Source organism: Zonotrichia albicollis, chromosome 1 (genome assembly GCF_047830755.1).
Source record: "Zonotrichia albicollis isolate bZonAlb1 chromosome 1, bZonAlb1.hap1, whole genome shotgun sequence".
Lineage (NCBI taxonomy): Eukaryota > Metazoa > Chordata > Aves > Passeriformes > Passerellidae > Zonotrichia > Zonotrichia albicollis.
This window is the reverse complement of record NC_133819.1, coordinates 88,827,784-88,848,856: the sequence shown is the minus strand read 5'-3', so window position 1 is coordinate 88,848,856 and position 21,073 is coordinate 88,827,784. Positions and strand designations below refer to the sequence as shown.

The following is a 21,073-nucleotide window of genomic DNA, read 5'->3' as shown; positions in this document are numbered from 1 at the left end:
GATTTCCATTTCCCTGGGTAGGGTGGAGAGAAAAACTGAGATCACAAATATTTAAAATACCATTGCAATAAAAACCAAATTATGTATGATCCATCATGTGACCCTGTACATTCCTTTTAGTGAGTTATGTACAAATATCTGTGGTGAACAAGCAGCTACCCATGGGACTGCACAGAGATGGGAAAACAATTAGGAGAGTTAGGTGGCTTTGGTCCTATGTTTCATAGCCCTCTGTCCCATCCCAAAGGGAGGTGTCTCTCCACTGCAGCATTTCAGACCATCCTGATGCACTGCTGAGGGCATGAAGAGAGCTACACCACAGGCAGGAGCTCTAAGGGAAGGGTAGCTAGGACTTGCAGGAAGATCTAACTCTGATTGGTCTCCACTCACATGCAGACCCAGATGGTAATGTTTGGTAATTGCTTTATTTTTATATTTTATTTTTTTCTGTCCTTGTTTCCCCTTACCCTCCACTTTTATTTTATTTTATTTTATTTTATTTTTCTCCCCACTTGGAAGAAAACATTGGAATGTTATTGAGCAGGAAAAGGATTATGTATAGTGATGTTTAGAAGGCTTTACCTTTCATGTACAGCTCCAAATTTGGTGGTGTATGTGCAGTTCTGTTGATTTGATCAGATGAAAAATTAGTTGACTTGGTTACCTGTAATGTTTCAATATAAGCTTCAACTCAGGAACCCTCTGAATTTCAGAGATTTCCATAGAAAAAAATGCAGGTATGATGGCCATAATCTCAGGCAGGTGTAAGCCACACAGATTTAAATTAGTGAAATTATATCTGTTTAGACCAGCTGAATATTTGGCTTAAGTGTGCAATCAGACATATGTATAAAAAGATGCTTTGGATATCTACTGTAAAATCATCATCCAGAGCAGACACACTATGGGACTCAAGGCAGTTCTTCAGCAAATGTAGCTTGTCATCACTCTGCTGATTTCAGTGAGGCTGGCAGAATTTACATCAGCTTCAGAGTGATGTCTTCTTCTCATGCCATAGGGTAGGATCTGGCAGTCCTCAGAGCACAGGGACACCAAATTGCATACCCCTGCAGTTTGTAAGGTTGAATTTTAAAAGTTGAATTACAGAGAATTTTGAACAGGTCCTATTAGCCATTATTTACATGTTTAAAGCAACACATGAGAGTTTCTTTAGTTGATTTTTCATTTTTCTATTTTACTAATTTTGTGGAATTTATGGAATTCCTTTTGCTTCAGAGATTATTTTGGATCATTCAAGATGTGTTTAAACATGTTAAAAAGCGACAATAAGCAAGCAAACCTAACACAGCCAGTCTTGCCTGGGCTCAAATAGTTTTCCCACTATTTGAACTACGTTTGTGAATCACTTGCAGAGGGTTGCAGAATTTGAGAAATAATTAGACCAAAAAAAAGGTTGCTCTTGAAATAGCTGCTTTCTTATGATGGTGATTTTTCCTCCTCCCTGCCTTGGACTCTGAACCAAGTTCAGAGGAAATAGACACCAAGGAAGAAAGGTAGGCTATAGATACCAGTAGGAGTATGTTTTAATGATCCTGACGCACTGACAATTGCAGTTGCTCTGCATTCTTCCCAGGTTAGGGTCATACATGCACCACAGGCACTAGCTGCTCTGGTTTGGCATAAGAAATAGCCCACACCAAAAAACAAGACAGGACTGTTTGATTTTTAGGGATCTTCCCGTTCTGGTTGTAAAAATAGCCCTGTCTTTGCTATAATATTGTTGTGCTGAAGTACCTCGTCTAAAAGACAGGAGATGGTTGCTTGCTACTTGTCTTAAATCTGCACTTCCAATATTGTTTTAACATTGCTTTTCATTGGATACTGAAAGAAAAATTCTCTTGAGGCATGTTTCAGTTAGCAAAAGTGGGAAGGAGATGGAAATTTTGAAACCTAATCCTAAAAACCCAGATTCCCAGCTGTTAACAAAACAAAGAGTAGTTAGAGGACTCACCAGCAAATTGTATAGGATTCCTGAAGGATATTCCAGAAATCTCATGTTGTCAACATTCTGCATATTTTTTAGGGGAAATACAATAGTGATAAGTGTCATTCTCCAAACTGATCATGATTTTACCTGAATGCTGCCAGTCCCATAGGTGTCACCTCACTCAGTACATGTTGCAATCAGGCTGGTCCCTCAGGCATCAAAAGAGGTGGCTGTGGAGCCTGTGCAGAGGCCGCACTGAGAGGTTATAGCCACAGCCTCCCATTTTTTCTCATTCTTAGTTGCTGTTACTGTGTGCTTGGCAATGAATTGGATAGTGAAGGATGGCGAGACCAGCAGAAGCTAATCTACAATTTTTCATTCTGTGTGTGTGTATACTTTTTTTTTTTTTTTTTGTAGGCAGAATTTGCAGACAGCAAATTACAATGCTGTGCAGTGCAGTCGTCTCCTAAGATTACGCTGGTGTCTCCATCACCCGTGCTGAGGTCTCTGGCAGAGACCATCCCGACTCCAACAGTGCAGACAGTATATACGTCGCATAAGCCCATTTCGCTGGCAGACAGGTACCGTGCAGTTCTTTCACAGTAATGCTATGATGTTTTCTGCATTGAAGGAATCAGCTTGATTTCCCTTTTTCTGTCATAATTACCATAAAGTGTCATTTTCTCTTATACTGAAAGATTTTTGCTTGACTACTTCAGAATAGGTGGGTTATGCAAAGAAATATCTGTAACTGATACTCATGCTCTGAGATAAAGAAAAGCCTACCTTAATTAACTGCTGCAGCCAGCAGTGTTCCATTTCTGTGCCCAATGGCCTGGAGACAAAGGGCTGTGGAGATTTTTCCTCAGGCAAGTCATTTTGTCTGAACCACAAAACTTTTGTTTTAATAACTGCTGTTACAATTTGTTTTTTTGAAATTAATGTCCATGAAATGTCCAAACCTGAGATTGAGAAATGTCTGTTCTTCTAAATAAAAAACAGGCACTGGATTTCTTTCTTGTTCCTCTTTCTCTCTCTTTTTTTTTTCTATTTTAGTAATGTCAAGCTATAGTGGTCTTGTAATTTCTCAGAGAATCAACAAGCTATACCACCTTTTTACAGACAGACTCTTCAGTTTTCTATTCTTTCATCCTACTGGTTTTGCATGCTGGCTTCTTATTCTATAATTTAATCAAAACTGAACTCAAGCTGATAATTTACTGAATATAAATGCAGCAGTGGATATAGTCACTACTTCTGGAGTGCAAATAATTCAAGGGTTATGAAGAAAAAAGTATTTTTTTGACACCATAATGAATGAATCTTTTATGCTTTTGGATTCACAGTCGTTTCCCATTTTTGGTTGTTAATTATTTTTTGCAGCTGGTTAATTGCACCTGCACATTAATTCAACATTGCTTACTCATCTAAAAAATTATCATTCCAGTGAAAAAGTAATTCTGAAGCTGTAGTGCTGAACTCAGCTTCTGTAAGATGTCTCATGCACAAGCAGGTGATTCTACCCCTGCTTGTCCACAAATGGGCTGCAAGGTTTCTGCAATGCTGTTTAAATCTCCAAGCAGTGTTACAAGTGTGAGATACATAACTTTCAGAACAGCAGTATTTCAGTATTTCATAATTTCAGTATCAGAAATTGAGTCACTAAACCAGGACTTCCCAGGGTTACAAATCCTCCGGGCTCTGGAGTGAATTGGTGAGAGCAAGGACCTCAGGCTCTGATTATGGCATCCTGATACGTGCAGGACTGTGGTAAATTCAGCATAGCTATATATCTATGTATATAGATATCCCCCAATATCAGATCACACCAAGGAGCAGAAGGCTGTCACAGTAGTCTATCATAATGGCATTTACTGTAGCTGCTCCATTTTTAGAGTCCTTGTCCAGCTTCCTTTGAAATCAGTAGCCTTTAATGGGGGTTAGATAAAATTATAAACTGTTTTGCCATGTGGATCTTTTTATATCCTTCTTCTTGCCTCTGATTGCTCCTCAGAAATATCAAGCGATACTTGTTTTTGAATCAGCCATCAGTTATCAGCTTTTTCACTGAATTGTATCTGACCTTTTTTCCCTCTCCTTTGGTATTTTGAAAATGTTAATTATTTTAAATTGAAATCCGAGACTTATTGTTGTTCCCATAATTGGCTGTTTGTGCATTAATTACACAGTGCTGAGACTCTGAGGCGTGAACTTGAGAGAGAGAAAATGATGAAAAGACTCTTGATGACAGAATTATGAAACTCGCACTTCCGTCAGATGGAGAATGGATTGGGGCCTTTCATGTGCCTTCTGTCTGTTTACATTCCTCTGCTTCTGTGTACTCAACATAATGCATCAGGAAAATGTGTGATATTCCTGGCTTGCCTGGATTCACCGCCGTTGGTTAAAATTACGTCTTGGCTAGACTTTGACTTGAAGGAGTTCCTTTATTCATTTGCTGCTGGGAAATAAACCTTCAATCCTTTCTCTCTCCTGAGATTTTATACTATTAACACAATTAATTTCTGGTTTGGTTTTGGTAAATCTAGGGCAAAGAGGATCAGCAAGGAGCATACTGATTTCTATTGGGAAACACTGTTCTGTACATATGTTAATAAGTGCACAGAAATTAATGTTATGCAGAATATTTTGATAGTAACATAGAAAATATGTCATTTTGTACAACTGAAAATTGCAATGAGCTACTGCTATTTGTTAAGAGAACCATTTTTAAAGCAGAAGAATGATTATTACATCCTAACCCCAGGACTGTTAGTCTCCACAGAATAAACGGCTGTCTTATTAAATTCCTAACCTTAACCTTCCCTCAGAGATATAAATAGCTGCAACTGGGAGAGACACCCCACCACACAGATACACACACCCAATACTTCCTATAGCTTATCACCTTGACCTAAACCTTCAACAGAGTCTTACCATATTTCCCTTAATGGATGAAAAAAATCCGTTGTTTAAAGTAATTTGCTACTGACTTTCTAGCTTGATACCGACTTTTTTAAAGCAAGTGAGGAGCTTTACCTTCTCCAGTTTGCCTAGGCTTTAAGGCTAGCCCACGCTCAGACATCTTCTGCCCCAGCACTGAAGGTTGCAGAGCCTCAGCGGTGTGGACGTAGCTCACACACGGAGAAATTTTTCCTTCGTGGGTAAAAAACCACCTTCCTGGCTGACATGAATTGATTGGTTCCCTTCAAGAACAAGAACGATGATCTTTTAAGGCATAGCTGTGCCTATACCCATATTTTAAACTCTACTAATCAGCATGTGTGGCCCAGCAATCCTGTGCAGGGCTATAAATCCTGTTCACCTCCAACAACCAAGCAGCCTCTACATCCAGTGGAGCTATCTCAGGCATGAAGTGGGGTGGGTAGTCCAACACTAGCAGAGCCACAGCCACAGGGAGGGAATTGATGGGATACAGGTAATGCTACCACCTATGTCCTAGGGAAAAAAAAAATGTCTCAGTTTCCCCTTGTTCAGTAGTGCAGGGTCGTCTAGAAAACTAACAATATCTGACTGTCAGCTACAAGGTACTCTTTCAACAGGAAAGGTTTTGTGCATTTTGTATGGCTGAAGATGTATATTTTTCTGTTACTCTGTACACTAAGTTCTCTTATTTGTAATAAGATAAAATATTGCCCTTCATTTGGCACTGATTACAATGGCTTTATATCAGCTTAAGCAGTTTGTTTGTGTGGAGGCTGGGAAGTGATTGCTGTGAGATTGGATTTCCTTCAAAGTTAGCTTCTGCTGTTTTTCTAAAATGAGAGTTTTGGAGAGCTTCATAAGACTGGATTGCAGTGTGAAGGTATAAAATGACTTGTCTATTTTATATTTGCTGGGACAAAAAATTAGCATTAGGCTTCCCATTTAAATCCACCAAGCACAACACTTTCTGGTTGCCATAAATTGGGTCAAGATACACAGCACAACTGTTAGGTAGAAAATCACATTACAAAATTTAAACAAGTGACTCAACATGAGCAGTGGGCACAAAGAGCCACAAAACCACACCTGGACTGTAGATTTAAGAGCATTCCAGTGGCTCTTCTGGGTAATCAGATATGATTACCAGATATGACATGATATGGTGTCCACCTGCCAGCCGCAATGCCAGGACACTTCTGTTCCTTTTGTTTTAATGCCCCAGTCCATCAATCCAGGGTTCTTGAAAATTGATTAGGAACATTAAATCCCTGTCCGAAAATTGGAAAGGAGGGGAAAATGCACAGACACAAAAGAATGCAATTTCCTGTTACTCTTTTCTCACCACTTCCCAGAAGGTATTGGTGAGGGAGAAGCAGCAGCACATTTTGCCTGCGTCCAAGTGGGGGTGAGCATTTTGAAGAAAAAATAAAAGAAAATTGTAACTAGAAATGCTGGTTTGGGAGAGAAAAACAAAGTAAGGTTGAGAATGGCACAGTGCTGACTAGCTCAATCTGGTTTTCTGCCCGTTAGGTAAGCCTCAGTTGTGTTTGAACTGGCAACAGTTTCACAAAGTCATTGTCAAAGAAAACCCAGAAAGAAAACCCCAACCAAACAAACAGAAAAAAATCTGAACATACTGACTGATGCAGTGGACTTTAGGAATCCCACAATATGCCCTCAGGTTTGGGGGCAAAACAGATCCACGTTAGGACTGTCTGGTCACTTAAAGCAAAAGCCTTTAGCAAAACTGAATGCCTGAGTCAGACTAGCCTATAAGATATTCTGGCTCATAAACAGTCTAAAACAGTATTGTTTTTAATGCATCATTTTTGCTCCCACTGTATAAAATTTCTTCAGCTGAAATAATCAGAACTGGAAAAGAATGTGAACCAAGGTTACTGTATATGGCCAAACCTTTATAGCTGAGGCATGCTCTGGGATAGCTGAAGAAGGGCAGAGATTCCTCCTTCTGTGGTTCCCACCAGGAGAAGAGGGAAAGGCTCAGGTGGCTGCTTAGTTTTTGTGGGACATTTTCTACAGAACAACTCTAAGTATGTTGCCTTGTTGTGTTTTAGTGTCTTATCCACTGGCTGCCACTGTTTCCTATTCTGCAGTCTAATGGAGCTTTATTAAAACTGTTTTACTGAAATCAAACTAAACTTTTAACTGTGGAATGTCATCATCTTGTTCTTTCTTACTACGTACCTTCTTCAGCCATGCTTGAGCGTCTCAGTTTTCATATCCTCTGAAGAAACACTTCTGCCTCATCTCTGGTTGGGAATTACAGTGTTAGGACACCTGTTACCCAAAACTGCTGTGAACAAGACAATGTCAACATGAACATATTGTAGAGGGGCAGATATTGCAGATTTGCTCCTACAATTTAAATTTACAGGTGTTAAAGGATACTCTGCCTGAAGGTATGTCTATATAACAGTGCAGAAGTATCTGAGCTAGCTTTAAGCTTGCATTTGTAGTTGTGGCAGCATGAAGCCCAGCACAGGCTATCATTATCATGTACATTGACATGTGTAAAGATAACGCATTTGAACAGCAGCCTTCTGAAGCATGGGCTCCAGAACTGGTGACAGAAGAGGGTGGCTGAAAGGATTTTTTTCTCTTCAGCTCTCCTGGGAAAGGGTTCATCTCACCTAACATTAAAATGCCCAGCTCTCACCTGGTGAGAGATCAAAGGACCTGTCTTCCGGCGGTGCCTCTGACTTAAGTGTCTACCTTAAGTATATATACTGACTAAAGTTAAGTGAGATGAATCCTGCTTTCCCTCCCTCTGGCTAGGTCTACATTGCAAACCCTTGCTGACTCAGCTGCATCATCCAGGGTTCAGCTTTAAGGTATGATTTGGGATCAGCATACCTGTGCCAGCGAAAGCCTTGAGCATTAGGTGTAAATAAACTGCCAGAAATGTCCTTTTGTCAGAACAGAGAGCTGGGATAACAACCTACAGTGACATAAGCGCAGAGGCTTTGCTGCAGTCATGCTCCATCTGGGAGCTGATGAAACCTCCTGCTATAGCCACGCTGGCAAAGCTCACCAGGGGTGGCCCTGGCTTTTCACAGTGCCCCGAGTAATGCTCCGGCCCCGTCAGCAGATCCCAGCTTTTCAGCACCAAGTCTCTAACAGCGGAATGCAATGTTGTCATGTTTGGGTGATTCCAGCAAAATTTATTGGCCATTTAAATAGCTATGCAAGGAGTTAAATATTTTCTCATTTTGCAGTCTCTTATGGAAGCCAACCAATTGTGCTTTGGTTTTTTTTTTTTTTTTTGTGTGTGGCTCAGCTGTTTCCACTATTTTGTTTTAAAAGGAATAACTGAGTTTTCTTTAGAAATGTTGGTTGAGATTCCGCACCTCTCTCAGATCCCATCATGTGTGCAGACTTTTCATGTTTCATAGACCCTGAAAGTGCAAAATTTGAAAATTAACTCCTCCAAAGTTTCAGTTCATGGCTTCACTCTCTTGCAACAGGATGCCTATGTGCCCATATGAAACAGAGCTAGCAATGCAGTGAAACATTTCATTGGAGGCAGCATCATGTTTTGTTTGAACTGTTTACAAATAGCCTTTGCTTTTATTTATTTTTTTTCTTGAATACAATTCTGGTTCATTTGCTACAAAAAAACCTACTTGTAATTATGCAATGGAATATTTTTTCTTTTTTTTTCTTTTCTTTTGTTTCTTTAATGTCCTGATGTTCAAGGAGTTTGCAATAAATATACTGAGACTGATCTGTAATTGCATGTAAGATTAGCCTCACAACTGTGTTTTGTAAAGTTAAGCGCCGTAAAAGAAGCTGTAGATGATGTGGAGAAGGAGGGAAGATAGAGAGTAAGTGGAGGCTTCTTTGGCAGCTGCAGCATGGAGTGGTGGGTTGCAGCTTTAAAGCAAGACTGCTCACACCATTTTGTTCCACCTGAGTAGCAGCGTGTATCATCAGACAGTGTATGATGGCATTTTGTTGAAAACATGCCTAAAGAGAAACTTTTACGGCTCCGCTGTTTACCTGTTCCTGTATTCATGCCTGCAATAAAAGAGATGAAAAATAAATCACAGAGTCTGTAGTCAATTAGTAGTCAAATCAGTCATTTAGGAGGCAAGGGGCAACATGACAATTAAAGGAAACATCTGCTTGCTAGGAAAGTGGATCCACCATCATATAAAAAATTACAACACAAATTAAAAACGGAGAGATAACTTCTTCATAAAGCCCGGAGGGTTTTCTTCAGCTTAAAGTTGTAGTCTAGCGTTGTGGGTGCCAATCGTCTGTGGGGTCATTAGGCGGAGCACATTTTGCTGAATGCCAGAGCCAGAAAACACTGGCAGGATTAAGTAGACAAACACAAAACTTGGCAGGTTTTTGGGCTTTCATCTAGGGATCAAAAGGCAGCAAAAACTGCTACTAGAGTGGAAGGGGTGGGGAGGAATACTCCACACAGAGCTGAGAGACACCAGGTTGTTAAACTTCTCCATAGAGAAAAATTTAAAAACATACCCACCAAAAAAACCCCAAACAAACTAAGCCTGTTTACTTCATTTGTTTTTCAAACACAATTAAAACATTTCACTCAGATTCTGCCCTTGATTTTGCCTTTCTTTCAATGTCTAAATCAAAAGTTTCTTCAGAATGAAACATTTCCCTTTCCTTCAAAGATCTCTAAATCAGAGATTTAGAGACATTTTGACATTAACTTTCCCAGTGCACTTAGGAAATTATATCCCAGCAATGTTACCCCATTTTCTGAGGTTGCCAAAACTCTGTATTCAGCAGGAATCTGATCCCAACCCAATTTCTCCATCTGGATCTTCTACTATTTTTATTCTTTGTGCGGAGAAATCAGAGGAGCAACAGCTCAGCATTCTTCCAACTCCACTCAATTTATACCAAGAAAATTGATTATCCAGACAGCAAACCTAGTTAATTAATTCTCCTTAATAAAGACCTTTTCTAAAGAACAGTGTTCTGAGGTGCAGTGTGATGAGAAGCTGCGCACTAAAAGGTCAGTAAATACTCTTGTGGAATTCGGCTGCAATGGAGAAGTGTGGGGACTTCAGATGTAAATCTGAACAATCTTTTGGTTCATTATCAGATGACTGATCCATGAGACTGAGTTTGAAGTCACTGAGATTAATTCTATATCTCTCGGGACATGCTTTCTCAAGTGGAAAACAGACTTTGCATACAGGCACTGTTCAGCTGGGGCAGGGGGATAATAAGGCAATGGTTTCAGCCTGGCTGTAGTGCAAAAATCCTGTGGCAGCAAGAGGGTGGGAAGGCACCCATCAGGGTGCAGACACAGGCAAGGGGAGGGATCCCCAAGCCTCATGAAGGACAATGGCTGTGCCTTTGCCAAGCACAGTGAAGCCTTTGGGGCTGGTCAGCACTGGGATCCCCATGCCCAAATGCAACTTGACCCAAAGGGCAGCCCTGCAGCAAACCCTGAGTCCTGTTTGATTCTGACCAGATGTGTGAGAGGATACATCAGGGTATGAGGGAAATAAAAAATCAACTATTGCCCTTTCCCAGCCATCCCAGGACAGGTTCATGGAAGCATCCCAGCTTTTGCTGTCAGATGAGGAGAGCAGGCTTGCCCTTTTTGTGAGAAGCTGGAAATTGGAGCAGTTTAGCTGTGGCATCAGATGTGTTTGACAACCCTGACAAATACAACTCAATCTTATGTGCTGCCAGTAGTGCATAAGGCCTCTCCTCACCAGTCTTTAGGGTCTATGATGGTCAGGAGAAGAGGGGAAAACAACAAGAAACAACAACAAGAACAGCAGCAACCCACACTGTCACCTGCTGGCCAGCCTGATGGCAAAGTACTGCCTGAAACATTATTTGCCTTTTTACTTTATTTTAAAATTACAAATACAAAATTGCCTAATTATATAAGCAACATGCAATTGATACTAATTGTGTTATTTTTTTAATGAGTATTTCTACTGTGTGTGTGTTTGCTATATCATGCCAGTGAGTGCTCAGCTGTGTCATCAGAGTGGCATAAAAGCCACATGGGTCTTAATTGTTTCATGCAGTGATTATTTCAGTTCTTCCAGCAGGGAGCAAGTTAACCCTCCTGCATTGTTCTTACTCTGTCTTTTATTAGCAAACTCTTATGGAAATCCAAGAAAACCGCAACAAAAATTATTTTCTTAAAAGGTATTTGGTCAGTCAGCTTAGCATCCCAGGGACTTCATAATGTGAGGAACTCAAATATCTTATTTTTTTTTAATTATTGGCTTTGCTGCTCTTAAAAACAGCAACAAGAAAAAACATTATTTTTCTGCTAATTTTCTCACACTCTGCTCTGGCTGCTGGTCCCCTTCCAGCAATGCCAGGCTCAGCAGGGGCACAAGGTGGTTTGTCATGAGACAACAAAGACTGGGTGGGGCTTTTTTGGAGGGAGGAGTGCTAATAGCACCCAGCACTTCTGCCCTCCCTGGGGTGCATTTCTTGCTCTGGCTGACTCAACCTCTTCACTCTCCAAGGTGGGATGTGCACTGCCTTGCTGGGAGCTGAGATATGTGCAGCTCCATGGCCCCTCATTGAGGGTTTGGGGCTGTTGAGGCTGAGAGCTGAGGTGCTTGTGTGTGTAAGAGACACTTATAAGAGCTGAAGCTCTCAGTTTTGGAGGCTGCCTTGTGCCCATGTTGTGAGACCACGAGCAGATGCATGAGGCTCTGGGGAGAAAGGTCAGTGTGAGCTGCCCTCTACCTGAGTGTGCAAAATTAGGGATTTAGTGGTAGAAGCATCCCTGTGAGACTGATTACTCCTCCCTCCTGCAAAGACAATTCAAACTTGTGCCCTCCAAAGCTGACTGAACCCCACAGGACCATATTTGCTCAAGGAACAGGCAAGGTTTGCAGCAGAGCTGCAGCGGGTGCTGTGGCAGTGCACGCGCTTGCTCTGGGTGAGAACAGCAGTGTCCTTGTCACAGTGGCTCACAGCTCCCTGTGGCAAGGCCAGGATGACAGCCCCTGGGAAGCACCTCTGCCAAGGCTGCTGGTGTATGAGCACAGAGATGAGAAGTGCTAGAGCTGACTTAGCTCTGCAGCCCAAGAGCATTCCCGTTTTTCCATTTCCAGCTCAACATGCCAAGGCTCAGTGTGGGTTCCTGACAACTTGCCCTGGCTATTGTGAGACACCAGGAACAGAAGGTGCCTCCTCTAATGACCTGCCTTGCAACCCCTTAGTGCCTTTCTATGCCACCCTAACAATCCTTCTCCCTCCTCTGCTTGGCACTCATTCACAGACTGCTTCATGGGTGCTTGCTTCCTTTACCCTTGTGAGCACCCCTTCCACACAAGCATCTCTGGCTTTGTTGACTTTCCCTTTGAAAATCTCTTGCCTTTTTGAAGGCCCTTGCAAGCTCTTGCTTTCCCTGACCCTCAGAAGGTGCTCCTCCATACGCACTTTTCTTCCTTTCCTCTGTGTCTCCCTCATCTCTCACCTCTTCTCCTGCTATCCTGGGTCCAGTGTCTAACAGGCATTAAAGCACAAGGGGTTTTCTTGCCAAGCAGGGAACCTCTGTGAAATGATCTCTCATTAGAGACCAGCTAGTGAGGGTCTGCCATCAGCCAGGGCTGCAGGAGCTCCCATCAAGTCCAGTAAATACCTGTGGATACATTGCTCAGCCTCAGTGACTCTCCTGCCTACTCCATAGCACCAGAGAAGGACACAGAGAAATATTAAAGAGAGAATGTTATCATTTGCCTTACCCATGAAGTGAGTGATTTTGCTCTCATATTTTGGATGGTTAATCTCCATTTTATCAGTAAGGATGAGAGTTAGTGAATGGAGGCACCTCAAAGAAGTGTGACAGAAGTCACCTTCTTTCCCTAGCTCCGTCCCTCTCTTTCTCCTTCCCTCTTTCTCCTTCCTTCCTCCTCTTTCTCCTTCCCTTCCTTCCATGCTTCCTCCCTTCTTCTCTCCTTTCTTTCTTCTTGCTTCAGACAGGGTATTTTTGCAGCCTCTCTGTCCTCACAATAATCCTACGTGGTAGCAGTGACCACCCTTTCATCCCTTCCTACCACTGAGGTCTTTGGCTATGCTGCTCCATATTGCTGTGATAAACTTTGAAGTACTGGAAAGAAATGGGAGATGGGGTAGAAGAGGGAGGGGTCTCCTTTCTTCACTCTCATTCTACCCTTGTGGGATTTCTATCTCCCATCCTTCCCCAGCAAGATGAGTTATGTTCCCTCTCTGGAAAAACCAGATTAGTGCAGTGACTTGAATTCCTGCACTGCCAGTCCTGTGGCCCATGCCTGGTGCCTTGAAACATCCTCCCACACATGAGTGGTGCCCAGCACAGCTGTGCTGTGGCCTGTCCAGCCCAGCAGACCCAGACTGACCCTGCACTGCCCCCACCAGATCCCATCCCAGACTGGAGGGTAGATGAGCAATGAGTTTGGCTGAGCAGAACGTGCCCTGGTGGGTCTCAGCAGCCTGCTCCCCAGAGGGGACACATCTCCTAGCTCTGTGCATTGCCTACAAATTCAATGGCAAAAGGGCCAGGTTCCACTTCCTAGGGACACCCTTCTCCTGAACAAAATCTTTGTGCAGCACTTGGTGTCTCAGTTGGTGTCCAAGGCCCACCTCTGCCCAAACCGCTGCTCCCACTGTGGTCTCTGCTTGAGCAAAGCTCCTGCAGGAAAGCCTTGCTTGCTTGAAAACCCTTCCAAGAACATTGTATCCAACCCCCAAGGAGGGGCTTTAGGACATGCAGGACTTGTTTTCTGCAGCTGTGGCTCAGCTCAGGGCAGCTTCCATCTCCCTCAGTGGCCCTTGCGTATCCCTGCACTGCTCTCTCCAGTGGGGACAGCCTGGAACAGCTCCAGGTCTCCTTTGCCACATCTAGTCCTAAAGCCCACTTAATGTTGTTTATGCTCATACCCTAACTAAAAGGAAAAAAAAAAAAACAAAAAAACAGATGCTTCAGTAGGTCAAAAGGTGTGAAGAGATAAATGTAATTGCACTAAATGCAATTGCAGTAAATTCAGTATATTGAAAGATGTTACCATTTAATTAAAAGTATATGAATTATGCATGTATCTCTTCCACAGCCTTACTGTGTGGGCTTGAGCAGTAACTGAGTACATTCAGCTCTAGCTGCCACATGAAACCCACGGCTGCTTGATTTCTCCCTCACACACCTAACACTGCCAGCTGAACTCTTGCTAGGAGTAAACAATTATATACATGGGGGTTATTTGGAGTCACCTTTACCTTTCCTACCCTTGGGCATCTGAGAAGGGACAGAAATCTTACCCCATCAGTTTCCCCCTGAGAGGATAGAGACTGCCTTTTGGACAATTTTTTATAATATCAGGTTTTAAAAGCACATTATTTAGGGAAGCAGCAATGGATTGGACTACCCAAGCCATCGGCCTAGGCAGGCAGTAGCATCCTGCAGTCTGGGGGCATAAAATCTGTGTGTGGTCTATGGGCTGGATGAGAACTCCAGCAGCCTAGCAAGGATGGGACAGGAGAACAGGGCTTCTTGGGGGTGGTGGAAAAACCACAGCACCTGCAGCCCCCCAGAGAATCCCATGGCTGGCACTGCCACCCCCACCTCAGGTGCTTAATGTCACCATCAGGTGCCTGGTGCTCAGCTTAGCCATGCACCCACTCAGTGCAAGCCATTCCATTAATATGGAAGAGTGACTTTTTATAAATGCTGTGCTGTCTTTCTGGGGACAGAAAATCTTCCCCATCAGGGCAGACTTGCCCTTTGCAGCCCTGCTGAGTCCATCCTGGCAGACTGTGCTCAGGGATGTGCCAACACCCTCCTGCTAAAGGCTTTGATTATTATCAAAGGAGGATGAGTGAACTCTCATGAGGGAAAACAGATCCCATTAGTGTTTGTGGAAATTTCAAACTGGCTATTATGAAATTAAAACAGGAAACAAAGTGATTGGAGGAGGAGGAAGACACCTCTCCCTAATCACTTAATAGAGGCCTATACATCTCCTTGGAGCTTGCAATAAATCGCACCTCACTTTAAGCAGATGTGCACGTTAATGAAATCTGAATCCAAAAGTTCATCTCTAGCTAATTTACTGTAGACTTGTTCCTCATTTCCATGCCTTATAGAAGTGAGAGCAAAGACTTTTTTGTTGTTGTTGATTTTCATGCTTATACAAGCTCTGCCTTTTTCTTCTAGGGAAATTTTGGCCTTGGCTCAGCAAGACACTCACACATGACCAACTTCAGGGGGAGACTGGTCCCCGTGGCCTCCCTCCAAAATAGCCAGGAAAATTCAAACAGTTGCAGCAGAAGCACTTGCCTGTGCTGTGTGCTGTGCCAAGGCTTTAAACCACAAGATATTCTTACCAGGCACATTTAATAAGCCAGGCTTGGCTGTTTTCCTGCATGCTTTTTGCCTGATGACAAGAGTAATACATAACGAAGGCACGAAGCTGCAGCCTGCTCCGAAAAAGATAGCGGAGTTATTTTCCTCTCTGTGCCTGCCATGTCAGGGTTTGACAAATCCTCAGGGCTGAGCTCTGCCCGTTTGGCTGGCAGTGGCTCAGGGAGTGCACAGAGCTCATGCCCTGTGCCAGGGTGGAACAAGATGTGGGGCAGAAATCCTGGAAAAGAGGTTTGCCAGGCACCATGGGGAAGGACGGCTCAGCTAGAAAACAAAAGGGGTCCAATGCTGCTGACAGGCCTAGGGATGGAGGGATGGCTGGGGGAGTTAGGTGTCTGCAGGGACCAGGCCTCAGGAGAAGGAAGAGCCAAAAGCAGCTAAAGCCCAAAAGAGGTTGTTTTCACTTTGACCTTTTCCTGGAGTGTGCTGTGGGATGTGTGCCCTGTTCTCTGCACTCTGAAGGCAGACAGAGCTGCAGAAAGGCAGAGAAAAGGCCCTGGAAACTGTGATGGAGCTGCTGTTCTCATTTGGTAGTGTCCCTCTCCTGGTTACATCTGTGTCTCAGGTGCCAGTACCTGTAGGGGGATAGAATATAAGTAAATAAATGTAGTATAGAAAGTAATCTTACCCCCTAAAGAGTGGCAGCTGAGTTAATTATTAAAGATTAGGAGCAGGCCTGATTTTAAGAGGCCACAGCTGTAGCCAATCAGAAGAGTGTTATAAAAAAGTGGGTTGGTTGATTGAGGGGACCTGGCGTCAGTTTGCTGCTGTGAGGACAAGGAAGAGTCAGTGTCTAGAGGAGCTGCCTACCAGAAACATCAAGGAGCTACAAAACTCTAGCAATATGGAACCCTTGCAATGTAATGGCAATAGAATTCTTGTACTAGAATGACAGCAAGTACCAGCCTGGGTCCGCTGTGAGTTATGGCTCTTCTAGATTTGAGGCTGCCTGTAGGCTGCATCTGGGTCTGGATCCATGTCAAGAGGCTTTTAAAGATCGTCTGGGATATCTTTTTTGAGCATTAAATAGATAATCAAGATCAAGGTTGGATCTTCCTTGGGTGAGAAGTCTGAGTATGGGATATATTTCCCACACTGAATCTGTGGGTTCTTCCCATGCAGATGTGAGCCACGTGAAAATGTATCTGTGGCTCCTGGCCTGTGGAGACTGGGGTGATCCAGCTGCTCTCATTCCCTTTCCTCCTTGGAGTAGGAGCTATAGCACAGCAGCTCTGTCTGCTTTCCAGCAAGGGAGCAGTGGGGAGTGGTTCAGTGTCGGGTGCTTGAGAGCCGCCTTGAAATGTCTCAAAGAGACTTGAGCCACTAAAATTGAGCATTTCTGAGTGGTAATAAGAGGGAAAATGAAACCCTCAGCAGCAGCCAAGCAGAACCCCACAGCCAGGGCAGCCCTTCTGAGTGGGCTTTCCTTTCTTTTGGGCTCTTGACAGGCAGGAAGGGGGCTCACCACTGGAAACACTCTAAAATAAACACAAACTGTTGGTAGCATGGGTAACTGCATAGGAACCTGGGGCCTGAACTATCTCAGCTGAAAGGTTCCAGGGGTATGGAGACTGATATGAATCCCTCTGCTGCTGGCACAAGATACATTGAGCTTGTTCAGTCTGACAGCAATAAAGCATTGCCTCCACTCTGAAGAAACCCCAGCACTCAAAACTGACAGAGATCTCACTTCTCCTTAGAAAAAAAGACCCGAGGGCTGGCAAATCTTGAATGATGAGGGAGACTGCACAACCTCTCTGGACAACCTCTTTCAATGCATGGTCACCTGCACAGTAAAGAATTTCTTCCTCATTTTTAGAGGGAACTTCCTGTGCATCAGTTTCTGCCCATTGCCTCATGCCCTATTGCTTTGCACCACCAGGAAGAGCCTGGATCCACCCTCTTGGCACCCTCTCTTTAGATACTCACAGCCATTAATGAGGTTCCCGTCAGTTATCTTTTCTCCAGGCTAAACAACAAGATCCAGAGCAGAGTTAGTGAGAAGGCAGGAAGGCCTTGCTATAGCTTGAGTTGTATCCTTACTCTGTGAAGGCTGAAGTGATGGCAGGGATGGGATTTTTGATATTAAAATCCATTTTAATTCAAAAGTGGTGTTTGAGAAAATGTGTTTTTTAATGACAGCAAGGCCTCTCTGCTTTAGCACTGGTTTATGTGCCAGCCAGGCCATAGGTTAGTGGAGAAAGAATGTTAGCTGATGCTCATTGCTGTAGTGCTACATCTCATTTCTTACCACCTTCTATTACAAAGAAAAGCAAAAAAAACCCTTAATGTGCCTTTTTCAAACTGTCAAAAAACCCATTCCTCCTGTTTTGTTTGGCTTTGCTGTTTTGTGAAAGCCCAGAAGTATTTATTGCCTCTAAAACATATACCGAGAGAAAGGAAAGAAATGAGCTGGGGGAATGGCTGTCCCGCTGTGATCTGTGACAGTTCCAGGCATCCTGCAGGAAGGTGGAACAAGCTGAGGGCATCCTGCAGGCTGTCCTGGTCAGCAAAGAGAGAAACTGAGGCTGCTGACACATGCTGGATGAGAACTGCCTGCCTCTGTATGGTGTACCTCAAGCAAGTTCAGAAATATGGTTCATGGTAAGCTCAAAGGCACCAGCACAAGGCTGAAGGACAGAGCTACAGCTGGACAGTAGACACAGTCCCCAGAAGATGAGCAAGAAGAATTGATATCTTGGACACCCAGACAGGACAGGTCTTTTCACCAGGCAAGGATTTTTTCCTGTAGTCTTCTCAAAGGACTTGAAAAAGACTGTAAGAAAATAAAAATGGAACCAGGAAAGATAGGTGGAAGAAAAGAGATCAATTTAGAAGAAATAAGCTTTTTTTTAGGGCATTTAGACAATTCTGAGTATCAACTGGCTGAACCCAAATTATTTAATACAGTTTTTTCTCAGCATCGCCTGATAAGGTCATGTGCAGCATTTCATTTGGCAGTGGTAAAAAAGTGTACAGATTCTAACAACTCATAGTTTGTTTTGAAAATCAGCACCACAAACAGCTCTCGGTTTCTAGTTCTGTTCCTTTTGAGTCCATTATAACCATGATAAATGGTGCACAGCCATTTGTGTGAACCTTGACAGGGGAGGGGGTGACTCACAGCAATTTTATGCCACAATGCCATACATATCACAGCAACAGAATCAGATGAGTAATCTCAGATCTTGCCTTCAGGCAGCTTACTGGTTTATCTCACAGATCTCACTGCAACGAAATGTCAATGTTTTAATACCTTTGACGTTTCTTTAGGTTCAAGAGACAATAATGAATCTTTCTTGGTTACTTACTAAGAGGATATTATATCAGCAAAAGCAGCTAATTCTTCCTATCTGAAGAGACAATATTGGAAATCTCTCTTTTTTCACTAAATGTAAGAGTAACCAGTGTTAAATAAGAGCCTTTTAATTAACTAAAGTCATCAAACAGCCCTCAAATAGATTTGGTTTCAAGCAGTGACTAAATAGATTTAATGCCTAGGAACCATCCAAGTACCTCAGGTGGATCCTGCCTTTTCTGCTCCCGCAGACATGTGTGCCCAAGGAAAGGCTGCCTGGAATGCACAAGGCAGAACATGGCAGTGCCCAGGGCTTGGTGAGCAAGTCTTACCACAGCTGATGCCTGCTGCCATAAGCTGGCACAGCTCTGTTCAGCTTGTGGCCTGCACAGACACCTTCTAAGGAACAGGAACAGATAGAGCCTGGTGGAAATTAGCATATTTCATCAAGATTCTGAAGGGTGAAGGTAGGGGATTGAGCTGCCAAGGAAAGCAAGATGATGCCTGTGATTTAAACCTGCTTGGAAAAGCTGATATGAAGTTTCTATTATAAATAGCTATGGTGATGCAGATGCTCCTTGCTTGTAAAAAGGTAGATGCTGCTCTGAACCCATACAGATCTACAGGACAAAATACACATATCTAATATTTTAGTGAAGAGTGATCTTGATCTTTGAAGAGGCCTGTCATTTGGTATTTTCCATTCAGCATATGTTCTCTGGCTCAGACAGGGCACTTACACCAGGGCACTTACACAGATGGGTGCTTGCACGGAGATGTCCCACCTTATCAAGCAGATGCTTGTTATGCAGCTGCTTCAGCATTTTCAATTCAGGTAAGGAGACTTTGATCACTTTCAACACCATGAGAGGGTAAGATGCACTTTGAAATGGCACTGCTCAAGACTTCAGGAAGAACACTGGCATTTTCAAATTTATTTTCAGGTTTTGCAATCCAACAAAAGGCTTTTTGCAGAAACTGCCCAGACAAGTTCCAGGGACAAAACAAGGGATCTGTGTTAGCACACAACTGTGCTGTAAACCAGAGGTAGCACTGAGCTGATGTATATGATACATTGTGATGCATGCTCCTTCTGGATCTTTCAGTTCAGTCAGTATCAGTTTGAAATGAAGAAGGATTTGCAGCAAAGGCATTTTCTGAAACTCTGAGGAGTGCAAAGCAATAGGAGCATGACAAGCAAAGGACTCTGCAACCTCTTTGGGTCTAGTAAGATCAACAGGAGACATCCTCAGAGTCCCCACAGCTGTACCACTGAACAGCTCCTCAGCTTGTGAGAAATGCTGCTTCACACTGGCGCACTCAGTCAGATGGTGATATTTTCCCTGCCCAGGATTAGGTTCTTAGCTAGCTGCCTCAGCACTGCGGGGGAGGCTCAAGGTTTCACGCATGTCCCATCTGCTGCTCTTCCTCTGTCACCACTCAGGTCTGTGAATCTGCCTGAAAACAAAGTGAGCAGCAGCCCTTGTCCTGCCCAGGACTACCTTTTCCCATTCAGATGCCATGCTTCTGCTGAAGCATCCCTGCTGTGGCTGCTTTGAGAAAGTTTCTCTGGTCCTGTTAATTTTTTCTTCTATTCTTCATCATTGTGAGCTAAATAGTCAACAGCTGTTTTAGAGGGAAGAGGGGATTCCCACTGCAGGCAGGACTTAGAACTCCTAAATTAGGAAAATAGAGAGGTGCATTGGTAGCACTCTGTATCTCCTGAAGTGTCATCTTCCCATTCTGGTGCTCACAAGCTTAGCTGAATACAAATGCATGGCACTATTTTGTCTTCTTTGCCTTCTGCAAGGTAGGTAGGCTTCTTTTAATGTGGTTTACTTCCAAATGCACAAAAAAAACCACCAAAAAAAAAACAACAAAAAAGAAAGTGTGTTTTCTACATGAGCTGGCATTGTTTTCTACAGCATCTTCTGAGATATCAGGAAATATGTGAGAAGAAAAAAATTTCATTTTAAGTTATATCACTATTGCTTATGGTCAGAAAATTAAACACTTGGGGAGTAAAATGTAGCCTTTCTAAGTTTTTTTGTTAAAATACAAGTGCAACAGTTCACTGCAAGCTAAAATATGAGCATGAATGAATCTTCTCTCAAAGATAATTTTAATTACATTGTGGTTCCCTGCAAGGAAAAAATGTTTTTGCAGTTCTTTTATAGGGGATTCAAATAGAAAAATAAATTACATTTTGTATCACTTTCCCTTTAAGGTGATTGAATAGGGGGATGTTTTTAATTATGACAAAAATCTCCATGTTAATAGTCTTGATTAAAGGGGCTTTTAAATAGCTTATCTGCCTGGCTACATTCCATCCTAAAGCTCTGCTGAGGAAGATGTCTTTCATGTTGAATTTAAATGCTTATTATCCCTTTGAACTCTGCCAGTCCACTCATTTGAAATATCATTCTTCCCTTCCAGCCTGTGGAGTCAGCTCACCAAGAGATCTTGGTAATGTCACTCTCTGGGGAGCTGGGCTGGT

The 21,073-nt window shown here is 43.0% G+C and overlaps 1 protein-coding gene across 6 annotated transcripts in view; it reads left to right on the top strand.

The window, feature by feature from the left end:
• The window catches only part of EPB41L4B (erythrocyte membrane protein band 4.1 like 4B), a 166,176-nt gene extending 160,681 nt beyond the window's left edge, over positions 1-5,495 (top strand). For all 6 annotated transcript variants that reach the window (XM_074546510.1, XM_074546503.1, XM_074546485.1 and 3 more), the window contains 2 exons: positions 2,366-2,529; positions 4,138-5,495. In XM_074546510.1, the coding sequence (XP_074402611.1) occupies positions 2,366-2,529; positions 4,138-4,207 (234 nt within the window). In that variant the 3' untranslated portion in view covers positions 4,208-5,495. The remainder of the gene's footprint in view (positions 1-2,365; positions 2,530-4,137) is intronic.
• The last annotated feature ends 15,578 nt before the right edge of the window (positions 5,496-21,073 follow it).